Consider the following 12208-nt stretch of genomic DNA (forward strand, 5'->3'; position numbering starts at 1 on the left):
AGTGGGGTGAGTGAGGAGGGGGAGAGTAAGAGAGTGGCAAGAGAAAGAGAAAGTGGCAAGAGAGAGGGAGTGGTGAGAGAGAGGGAATGAGGAGGATGAGATAGTGGGGAGGTAGTTGAGGGAGTGCGGAGAGTGAGAAATTGGGGAGAGTGAGGGAGGGGGAGAGGGGAAAGAGAGGGAGTAGGGAGAGTGGGGGAGAATGAGAAAGAGTGGCGAGAGAGAGGGAGTGGGGATAGAGGGTGTGAAGAGAGTGAGGGAGGAGGGAGCATAGGGCCCCACCCTACCACCGGGGGTTATGATTTGAGCAAACTTGAATCTACACTACCTGAGAATGCTTCCATATAAATATAATAAATCATCGAATTGCTATTCTTGAGAAGATTTTCAAAGAATTTTTCCTATATATTTCTATGTAAAGTATTACAGACAGAATGTATAAACTACGACCTTGAACCTTGACCTTTTGATCTCAAAATCAATAGGGGTCTTCTTAAGGCCATATGGAGTTGTAATGTAAAATTTCATTGCAAATTTGCAAAGGATTCTCGAGATATTGGGTGAAAACGAAAGTGTTTAAAAAGACAGAATTTATTAATTTATGACCTTGTCCTTTGTCCGTTTGACCTCAAAATCAACAGGCAACTATAGCGTAAAGTTCTTCTTTACGATATAGGGTGTTGCTTTGCAAAATTTCATTGCAAAAGCTCAAAGGGTTCTCAAAGTATCGTGTGGAAATGAAAGCGTTACAGACAGACAGAAAGACGGACGGACAGACCCAAATTAATATCCCCAACTTTCAGTAGAAACAGGGGACAACAAATAAAGATAGATCTTACATGTACCATGCAATCAGAAGTTGTGTATGCCAAAGTACACATACTTTCAGCATTTAGGCTTTTGAAATCATTCAGAAAATATTCTTTACAAAACACTGAAACAATCGACAGTTTCAATTCAAACATTTTCAAATTTGTTTGTGAAATGTTTCAGGAATTTGCTACTAACAACAAATACGAACAACATGTATGTTTCTTGCAATGATCCAGCAAGCTAAACACAGCAATTGCTTCAGTGATTTCCGCAAGATTAAAGCTAGAGGCAATCATAGGCAAATGAGAAAATCCCCCCCTTCTGTATGCTATCTTTGACAAGGCTGGTGCCTTGATGAGCCTCAATTTCTTTCTACTTCTATAAGAGAAATCATTCCCCAAGATTTATAACTGATTACTGCTACAGTAGTATGTTGATTACTGATCATCCTATTCTGTTGTTTTTGGAGAAAAACCTTCATCTAGTAGCTCAATCTGTTTTATTTTATACTTGTTTTTTATAGATGACCCTTAAGGCCTAAAGTAAGTTGTACTTTTTAGGATGGAAGTAGTCAATCAACCAACTGAATCAAGCAATATTGATTGGTTGATATTCATATCCTTGTACGTCCCATTCGATAACTTTTCACTCATAGAGAGACATGACTACATGCCAGTGAAGGCTTCAAATTTAAACCTATACTCGACACTCAAGGCCATTAAGTAATGAAGGATCTTTATCGTGGCAACGTCTCCCGTGACACGGGGCCTCTTTGGTAAGGTCTAATCTGAAGGACCGACAGCAAATTGTCGAGTGCTACCTAGGTTTTATCGACTTAGGTCAGTCCCGGCGGAGATTCGAACTATTCTCCTTCTGATCATTGAGCGAGTGTTCTATCGACCTATCTGCTTTGACTGAATCAAGCACTTTAAAAAAAACATACAACAGAATATGAAAGCATGCAATTTTATTAGTAAAATAATAACTATCAACAGTCATTCTAAACATGCTTGCAGGTATTTTAAGAAAACCAACCATTTGGCATAAAATTATGAAAATTATATCTTTAAATAATAGCAAATATAAAAAGTATGCTCTTATATAAAAGGTTGGATCCCATATCATGGAAGCTTTAATTCCTAAGCCACATTAAATTATATAAATTATAAAGTCAAAAGTCTTTCCAAAACAAAAGTATCACAGAAAGTGTAATGAAAGACTGTGGTTATAATTCACTAAGATAATGTTCCTTCACTGAAGGTCAGCAATCTCCAACAGTATCCAGAAGTCTGTGTCATCCAATCAGAAGAAAGGTACAGATGCCACAAAGCAGTGAACGCCAGAAGTGACAAGAATCTCTGGTCCATAGAAACTGTCTGCTTCCAACAAAGTAAAACTGTCAGGTGACCAGTCATCTAGTAACAAGTCTGTATTAACCACAGGCCTGTAGTCCTCTGGGAGTGTCTGTAAAAAATATTGCAAAATGTCTTTAAATATAAGACAAAGTTTGAATCATGTATGTAAAGTGATTAACATATCAATATCACAATAGGACGAAATTGTATGCGAAAATTTACAAGTTCTTTGAAAGATAAGCAATTTCTGAAATACTTTCAGCAAAACATATTCATTTCAATTCTTATCAATGATTTTATGTCAGCAAAATGTGTAAGCCTTATCAATACCTTTTTGATAGACATGCCAGGCTCATTCCTGCACCCAGATTTCAATTGAGTACATCCCTCATTGGCCTTCTTGACAGTGTTATCAGACAAGGACTTATGCTGAATCTAAAATTGTAGAATAAGAATTTACACAATTTAATAGCCTTCATTCAAAATATTTAATATATTTTATTTTAACAAACAGTCAAGTTAGATTGATACCTTTTGTTCCAGTGCAGGCTGCTTGGATGGTACTGCAGTTCTTGATACAACATTTTGTGACGTCTCATTACTTCTAAGGCTTTGTGGCTCATTCTGGTTAATGGTGGAGTCCACAGAGTTCGGTATTGCTTTTTTGTCAGTAATACATTGTGTAGGAGTAGAATCAGCTCTATCCTTGATATCTTTTCCAGCAGTGGTCATTTGTTTGGGTGTGGAATCAAAACTTTTTTTGTTTTCATCACTTGATTCCACTTGACCCTTAAATTATCCAATATGTCAATTTAAACTGCGGCTTTTAAAATACTAAATTATTCTTTTAAATGACTTTTGATACCCAATCTGTAATGATTTTAGTTATTTTTTACCACACTTACCTGTTTTTGCTTGTTCAGGATCCTCATAATTCTGGCAACATATGGAGGATATTCCACTGGGTCTGTCTGAACTTTTGGTGGAACAACTATGCGTTTGACTCCCTTCAAGAAAATAAAAGATAAAGTCAAAATTTCAATACAACAAATTTTGTAAAAATTAATTAATTGACAAGGTAAATGCATTTATTTGACAATGTTTCACTTAAATTACCTTGTCGCCTTTGAGGGAAGAGGTTGAGGCAGAATTCTGAGTCTGGTGCAGAGTTGGTTCCATTTGTTTCCCTGTGGTCTGCTGCACTGATCTCACATCAATTTTAGCCAAACCTTTATTCCCTTTTGCCATATTTGAGCCGCTGTAAAGTACACATTTGTCAATATCAGCATTTGCATTTTGTCTTTTAGAGACATTTGCAGTAGTATTTTTCTTTGGCTTTTTGGTCTTGGTCTTTGTCTGTGCCTCCATTGGTGCCACAAATGTAGGGACACTCAGTGGTCTCAGACTCCATGTTTCCTGATTAAAAAAAAATGTACAATGTATTTCTTTGGTTGGAAATGTAATTGAATTATTACGTTTCCAACCAAACTTAAACACCAGTTAAGACAAAAAAAAGGTAAAACTTACAAGCTGATGCTGAGCTGCAGAACACCTCTGATGAAAATCAGCTGACAGTCCAGTTGTCGCCACTTTAGGTGTGGATGTCACCACATTTGCACCATTGTAGTAACAGTTACTACTTATTCCATTGATTGCTTGAGTTGGTATATGAACAGTCTGGTCATACACTCCTGTAACTGATGGAACACTGATGATGTTGGTAGGAACCTGTTGTCCTTTTACCATAACATATTCATTTGGCACAACAGTTGGAGTAGAGCCTTGAACATTAGTAGGTAAAATCTGTACATGAAACAGAAAACAACAAAGTTTTAATAACATTATTGTCCCCCGCTTTCGCGAAAGCGAGGGGACATTAAATCTCATTTGTCTGTCCGTCTGTCTGTCTGTCCATCCGTCACAAAAACTTTCACCTTGCCCATAACTTTTGATTTTGTGGAGCTATGACTTTTATATTTCATATGCGTATTTCTAATGACAAGACCTTTTTTGAATACCACCGAATTTGACCATGACCTTGAAGTTTGACCCACTTTTACACAAAAATACCAAACTTTTTTTTAGTTTGGCCATAACTTTTGAATGGTAGGTATATGGACTTTCATATTTCACATATGTATTCTTTGTGGCAAGACCTTTTATTGCATACCAACAGCTTTGACCTTGACCTTGGATGTTTCCATACTTATGAAAAAACTTTAACCTTGACCATAACTTTTGAATGGTAAGGGCATGTGCTTTCATACTTCATATATAATTCTTGTGAGAAGACCTTTCATTGAATACCAAGACTTTTGCCCCTCGGACCTTGACCTTGGAGTTTGACCTACTTTTCAAAAACTTTTGAACAGTTGATACCAGGACTTTCATCATATGTATTTCACATATGTATTTTTTGTGGCAAATCCTTTCATTTGATACCAACAATCTTGACCTTTTGACCTTGGAGATTTTTTGTACTTATGAGAAAACTTTAACCTTGACCATAACTTTTGAATGGTAAGGGCTAGGGCTTTCATACTTCACATATGTAATCCTTTTGAGAAGACTTTTCATTGGATACCAAGAATGTTAACCCTTTGACCTTGACCTTGGAGTTCAGTGATAATTTCTAAATAGATGACTTATGATAGGGCGTTCATATTAGACACAAAATGTCATAAAAAAAGACATATCACCCAAAAAGACACCGAAAGCAGGGGACCACAATTTTTTTTTCTTTATTCAATTAACAATTGGTGTTTCCATTTTTCAAGATGATGATGTGTTTTATTTTCATGAAGGAGGTAATATCAGTGAAAATGTTGAAATATGATAAACTAATTCAAAGAATTCATGTCTCCTGCTAAATGACCTAATAAGAGGGCTAAAGACCTAAACTGTAAGATGAAGACGGATAAAAGGAAGAAACAACCTTGACTTTTCACTTTTTGTCCTCAAATAGATTTCTTTTAATTTAGAGAATTTTCATCCTAGCTCCATCACAAAAATTTAAACAGAACAGAAGGCTGAACAAAGTAATCAAGATATCTTAAATACGTTTCTTTCAAAAGGAAAACATTAACTTACAAGTTGATTTGCAGAGATTGGTTGATGTTGCCCTGCATGTGACAAAGTCGGCGGGTGTAGAAATTGGACAGCAAAAGCATTCTGAGGTAAGGGGTGAAAGTTTCCCTGGCTGTTTAAGATCAGCTGCTGTACAGTAGACTGGTCATTGTAAATTTCTGTTGGCTTTTGCAGCACGATCTTCTGATGAGATTGCTGCTGATTGGAAACCCATGGTAGGGTCTGTCCACATCTCAGCTCATTTAAAGTCCGCTGTGGTTGTACATTTGTGAAATCAGTCTACAAGAGACGAAGAAATCCACAACTGTAATGTATAATAAACTACATGTAATGTAGGCATCCTCACAAATTTACACCCCCACCCCCCAACAGTCATTACCCTGTGACAAAGAATTTCCCTAAATGAATTAAAGTAAAGATAGCTATACACCTTAGATCATAATCAGGTAAGTTAGAACTTTTGTTATCTTATGAACTTGATGGGACCAAGGAAAAGCTTCAAGATAACCACAGATTTGAGATAGAGAGGGTTAAATACTAAAATGGTTGGGAGTTGGAGTTGGGAATGGTTGACAGTTATGAACATTTTTTTTCTTTTAATGACCTTGAACTTTGTATAACAACCTTGGGTTGTGGTCAGTACACATGTCTGCGTTATAAGCAATCTTTATATTAAAAAAACCTTTCAGTTTCGAGATAAAACTAGAGGTACTGTGAGCACTGAGATCACTACATGATACCCCCGCCTCCCATATGATAACAATGGCTTGTGTAGCTCTGAGAGACCTAAAATACATGTAAGAGATGCGAAATTGCATTATGTAATAAAGAATCCGTTAAAGTATGATTCATATTAAATTTCATTCAGTGGTATTGGAGGAGCTGAGAATAAGAGATTGGTACCCTTCAATATTCTGGAAAAAATACCAGTTTGGGCTTTGCTAAACTAAACCCAAAGTAAAAGTAAAATAAGAGGTGCATAATGACACTATATTGTATATACTAAAATCAAAGACTGTGAAAGTCTTAAATTTCATGAAAAGGTATAGGGATTTAAAAAAAATGAGTACCCCGAAGCGTAACGGACGGATGGACATATATATGTACAGCTAGACGGACAGAAGCACCAGACGGATAGACAGACGGACATCCGGATTGCTATGTATTCTCCCACTTTTCAAGCCGAGTGTACTATACAGGGAATTAATTAATATATAATTTTCTAAATAAGACATTACTAGTTAAACCCACAATTTTCTTTGCATGACCTTGAACTTTGAAGAATTTACTCATTTTTCCTCCAAGTGACCTTGAACTTGAATAACTGACCTTGAATAAGCTATGACATATCAAAAGGTTACATGCAATCGTTGTTTCAATTATGAACTTCCAATTATCTCAATTAAAATGGTAATGCTAAGACATGTACTGATAGAGAGACAGGCAAAAATTGGACAATTGTGATTCCTACATGTATATACCCACACATCTAACCTCTCTTTGAAGTAACGTAAGATAAACTGTCAAAGTGAAGAAAGAGTTTATAACATATAAATGCATTTACCTAAACTTTTTCAGCATACCTGTTGTTGTATCCTTGCCCCTGGTTGAGAAGGATACACGGTGACATCAGGGTTCACTGTCTCAGTGCTGGTGACTGAGCGACCACTAGGAAGAACTGTGGATGTTATGAATTGTTGTATTTGCTCATTGCTCAACAGAGGTTTAGCCACCTGAAAATGCATATTTAAGCATACACATGAATACTAGTATATATTTAAAATCTTGAAATATTTTTTTCAGTATAAATTCAGACAAACAGAAGCAATTTAAGGACTGATTTTCTTGTAGCTTGGTAAAAACGGGAAGAGATTCCTTTGATTTGAACAGTTTTCAGGCACACAGTATCAGGTGGTCTGAACCCCCCCTTTTTGAAATTTTTTACATTTCCTTCTTTTTTATGTACAAGATACCCCCTCACCATTTTTTTGCTGCAGTTTTATCATGGTTAGGTGGTAATGTATGAATAAAATTTATCAATAAAAGAGTAGAAACCCACACCCTACCCCCCAAAGAAATAAAATTTTCGAGTTTGGACAATTTGATTTTTTTAAATTTCACTTGTCATAGATTTTTCTGGTAAATAGAATTTTTGTTTTTGCCCCCCCCCCACCTCTTTCAAAAATGATATACGTGCCTAGTTCTAAAAACAGAAATATATTGAATAGGTGGTCTAAAACATGTAAACGTTATATTTATAAATGACCACACTATTTGTTGGTACTTACTCCATTTTGCACCACTCCGTCAGCAGTACGAGTGGGTCCTGAGTTTTGAAAAAGTGCTTGATTGGTAGCCTGAATATAACGCTTTCTTGGTGGCTCAACCTGTAATTAAAAGAAGTAAATATTATATATATGTGTTTGCTTTTTGGCAAAATCAAATAAAAATTGGAAAAAACTTAAAGAATAGTGGAGAGTGAAAAAGATATGCTAGTGGATAAAATGTGCATAGACAGCCAGTAGAGAAGATAAAAGGATACTTCAGAGAAAGAAAAAGATTTGTAATGAAGATTTAATTTTTATATTAACTTACTTCTCCGCAATAATGTATATTACATTATAAAAGCAAAACTGAGACCTCCTCAATTTTCCCGGAAGTGGTGGGCGTGGTCAAGATGTCCACTCCCAGCCTCTCGTAAAGACTCGAGGCAGCTTCCGGGTTGACATACTGAACATCCACTCTCTTCTGAAATGTGAAAAAAAGTATTTTAGCAATATATGTAGTATTTTAACACTTCTAGAAAAAAGATTTTAGATCAGGAAACTTAGATGTGTTAAAGTAATCATTGTATAGTGAAGGGATTTTGCACGATTTTAAATAATTTTAAACTACATTGTAGTTAAAAACACATTACTAGATAACGATTAAAGTAAAATGAATCAAATTCACAAGACTGATAACATCTCAGGAGACGGTCATTTTGCATTTTTAAAGTTTTTGAAGAGTTATCTGCCCATGATGAAAAAAGGAATTTTTTTTATTTCTCAAAATTTCTGCGATAAATAATTCATTAATATTTAATAGTTTAATAAAGAGGTCACCGTAGTTTATGCATATTTTCACCAAGAGATTTGTGTGAAATTAAAATTATTTTTTTTTTTTACAATATCTGATAAAAACATTCGCTGCCCATATAGACTTCAATGTAAAATTTAAGGTGAAATTAATTGGACAATGATCAAAATTTTGTAAATTCCTTTGGTGGAACACCTTTATTTGATAACATCTTCATAAAATGCACACTATGACTAAAAATATCGGACCATTCATTTATTAGGTACAAAAGAGTGGTACACAACTTTTCTCGTATATTTGATGAATATTTTATTTGGTTTGAACTAGTTCGAAATTTGTGTTGTTTTTCAGGCTTTCTTACATCATTTTTATATTCTACTTGCACTTGCCAGGAAAATCTGGCACGTAATATATCGTAATATATATCGTAATACCCGGGTATATCGAAATTTTAAGAAAGTCTGAAAAACGACAGATATTTCGGAGTAAGGTTCTACTTGTTTTGACCAGCTACATGTAACTTGCAAATGCAAACTAGCTAGTACTTAGCTATCTTCGCCTACAAGAAAAGGTATCCCCACATAATAATATTATCATAGAGCACCTAGCTACATGTAGATGTTGCCAATGCAGGCCCAAAATGTATACTTTTTAGTGCATTTATTGAAATATTGTGGGTTCATGAAAATACAAAAATAATACTTTTTGGTAAATCGAAGTGTTTGGAATCAATAAGATTAAATTATTCTTTGTAGATTTTATGAATAAAGATTCATGTAAAAATTTAGCTATAGCGCATGTAATCTACATTACGAAAACCTTTTTTCAGCTAATTTAAGACGAATTAATGACCTTTGTTTTATAAAAGGAAAACGTATACATGCATTTGATATGTTATACAGACTGATCTGAATGAGGCATGAAATTTATCTAAATAAGGATCTCTATGGTCTATACATTAGGGCAAAAGGTATTAATTTTGGACATTCATATATTGCATGAATTTCTTGTGTAGTAAATATCGAGCTTGGCTTTTTCATTATCAATATATTGGATACATGGCAATTACCCTCAGGAAAAATGAAGTATTGTTGAACATTAATCCATCTCTCTACTTATTTGTGGTATGTAAATGCAGAGAAGTGTTCAATTAATCAGTTTGGGATTTCAATTTATTCCTTTTTTTAATTTTTAACTTTTAGGTATGCAGTGTATGGATATTTCTATAATTTCAGTTTCTTGGAAATTAATTGTATAAAAATGCGACAGATCTAAGCTTGAATGTGTATGGAAATTATATGTTTTGAAATGGTAAAAGGGGGGCAATTCCTTTTGTATGAATTGAATTTGATACATATTCAGTGGATACATGTATTGTTTTATTCCTAGTCTGCTATGTATAAAGGCCAAACCGAATACTTTTATAGACGTGAATACAGCTATTCAAGACAGTTTATTATAAACAAAAAAATATTTTCTCAAAATTAATGAATGTAATATTAATTTTTCATTGATCAGAAATTAAAATGTTCAGAAAATTAATTCAAATTGAGCTGACTTCAGGTTTTATTAAGGTATTAAAATTCCTTGGCCCAATGTACACGACTCTTAACTTGCCTCCAGATTCAGATCTATATCAGTCTCCGAGATCTAAGCCTAGGCCTAATATTTGCCTAATCTTAAAACTTTTCGACATAAAATCGAACAAATATGGTCATTACCCTTTTATAGTTCTGACTGTACATTTCTGTAACTGTCTCGATCGTATGTTATCAAATATTTCTGAAAATCTTCGCTTAGCGAAAATCACTTCTTATCTCAACAAACTGATGCTGAAACAATGAGCTGTAACCAAAACACATCACACAGCCTAGCAATCGTGACGTCAACACAGGACGACAACCAATGAAATACAACATCACTCGGCAAACCTCGGCCGATTTGATAAAGTGACGGAATCAGCCGAGGTTTGCCAAATGCATATTTGCAATCGGAATTTCCTCGATCGTCGATAAAGAAGCATAGATAATTAAGAAGAGCTTAATAAATGTACTCGAACTCAAACGTTAAGATTACTGTTGCAGCAGGCGACGATCCTCCATATTTTTTTTTACACATCAGTTTCTTTTGCCAGTCTTCAAGCTTTTAACCTTGACTTCTGTCCCCTTTGTAAGTATGTGAACTATCTGATCTTGTAACAAAAAAAATTATAAAACAGATACCAAACAGATACATGCATCTGGACAGGGCTTACCGCTAACATAGGTCAGCATTTGGTCTATGCCTCTAGCAATCTACACTTTGATGCCCAGATAGGAAGGAAAATCACTGGTCAAGTTCCACTGTAGGCCTAGTCCTATTGAGTTATCCTTCTTGGTAAATTCAAAATATCAAAGGGGAATAACTCTTGAAACCTTGTGCTTTATTTCGTCTAACAAAATAATAATCGCACTCTGGTCGATGGGATATCAATCAGCCTCTAAATTTTACATTCTTTAAAGTAAATATCTCGATCTGCGAGCTGTTATTGTTATGTTTGTTTCTGTAAGAAACATCTTCATAAGTGCATACCCCCTTCTCCAAAAGTATAAAATAATTTTTTTTATAAAATATGTATTTTTGTGAACTATACATTAACGAAAAGCCAAAGAAAACACCGAATAACTAAAATACAATTTTAAAATTAAAAAAAAAATGCTTTTTACCCGTATTTACAAATACATTTTATAAAATGATGCAGTGCAGGACGAAAAGAAATTGACAAAATCTAAAATGAGAACTATAAAAAGTAGAAAAATACGATTAAAAAAGATAACTGTACAGACGAAAGGAATAATAATACATGTGTATAAAAATATATATAATATACAATTATCTTTCAAATAATAAAAATATTGAAAATACGTTCTTTTTCTGAAAATGATGAACTGTTTACATTGACACTGATGCACGCGTTAAACATTTAATGTTGCAGATTCTGAAACTTTTATTTTTGGGATAACATAAGTTTTATTGTTAAGCTACATTAGGAATTGCATACATGTACATTTATGCTTGTTGTATAATGATTTTACATATCAGTATTCATTTTCATTTTTAGCTCTTGTACCCTTGTTAAATTTAATCAGATTGAAACTCCGAGTTAGAAATACCATATAAATCTTCAGTTATAAAATTAAGACTCTTCGGCAACTTTTCTTAAACTAAACCTCCGCTGATTTTAATTTTAAAAAAGTTAACATTATGAAATATATGACACAAAAGATATATATTTAATTTTTAGTAAAATTTATATTCAACTGTGTTTACTTTCATTTCATTTTAATTCATGCATGCCTTTTTGTAACAGTCGCCGTAGGGCGTAATTAGAATGAACTACAATGTAGTTCATTTAACATTTGCCTTTAAAATAAGGTTAAAGGTGACATGTGCCGTTCCACACCAAAGAGTTACTTTCCTTGACCCCTGTTAATCTTTAATGATGAATGACAGTTCATAATGAGGATCAAGTTTGAAGTGAAACTAAACGATCAGAATGTGACAAATGAATATTTCCACGAAACTTCATTTATCAATGAAAATAAGCCCTTTTTAGATTTTAAAGACTCTCTACCCTCTGCGTTTTATAAATTATGAATTAGAAGTTGCATTAATATTTCTTTGCCGAATCAACTGACATGCGATGGAGTGATCAAAGTAATTTTGTTTAAACTGAAAAAAGAAAGTATGAACGATATGGAGATAACGAACGGTATTCAAGATCAAAAGTACATAAAACAGGAACAGGAAAAACAAGGACCTCCCAAACATCAGAGGTGGGATCAGGTGCCATTGAGGACTGAGCATCCCCTGTCCACCGGTCACACCCGCCGTGTGCT

At 34.3% G+C, this 12208-nt stretch overlaps 1 protein-coding gene across 1 annotated transcript; it reads right to left on the minus strand.

Annotated features, from left to right (window-relative positions):
• Positions 1-2112: 2112 nt before the first annotated feature.
• On the minus strand, positions 2113-6997 carry LOC134272490 (uncharacterized). The gene is made up of 8 exons (XM_062754718.1): positions 6836-6997; positions 5256-5531; positions 3693-3968; positions 3282-3581; positions 3071-3172; positions 2697-2954; positions 2496-2600; positions 2113-2274 (listed from the first exon to the last, which is right to left on the minus strand). The coding sequence occupies exons 1-8, from the start codon at positions 6995-6997 to the stop codon at positions 2113-2115; spliced, it is 1641 nt and encodes a 546-aa protein (XP_062610702.1).
• Positions 6998-12208: the final 5211 nt, after the last annotated feature.

The sequence above is a fragment of the Saccostrea cucullata genome, unplaced genomic scaffold (assembly GCF_032062105.1).
Source record: "Saccostrea cucullata isolate Sc308-1 unplaced genomic scaffold, CSIRO_AGI_Scuc_v1 ctg3467, whole genome shotgun sequence".
NCBI classification, from domain to species: Eukaryota; Metazoa; Mollusca; class Bivalvia; order Ostreida; family Ostreidae; genus Saccostrea; species Saccostrea cuccullata.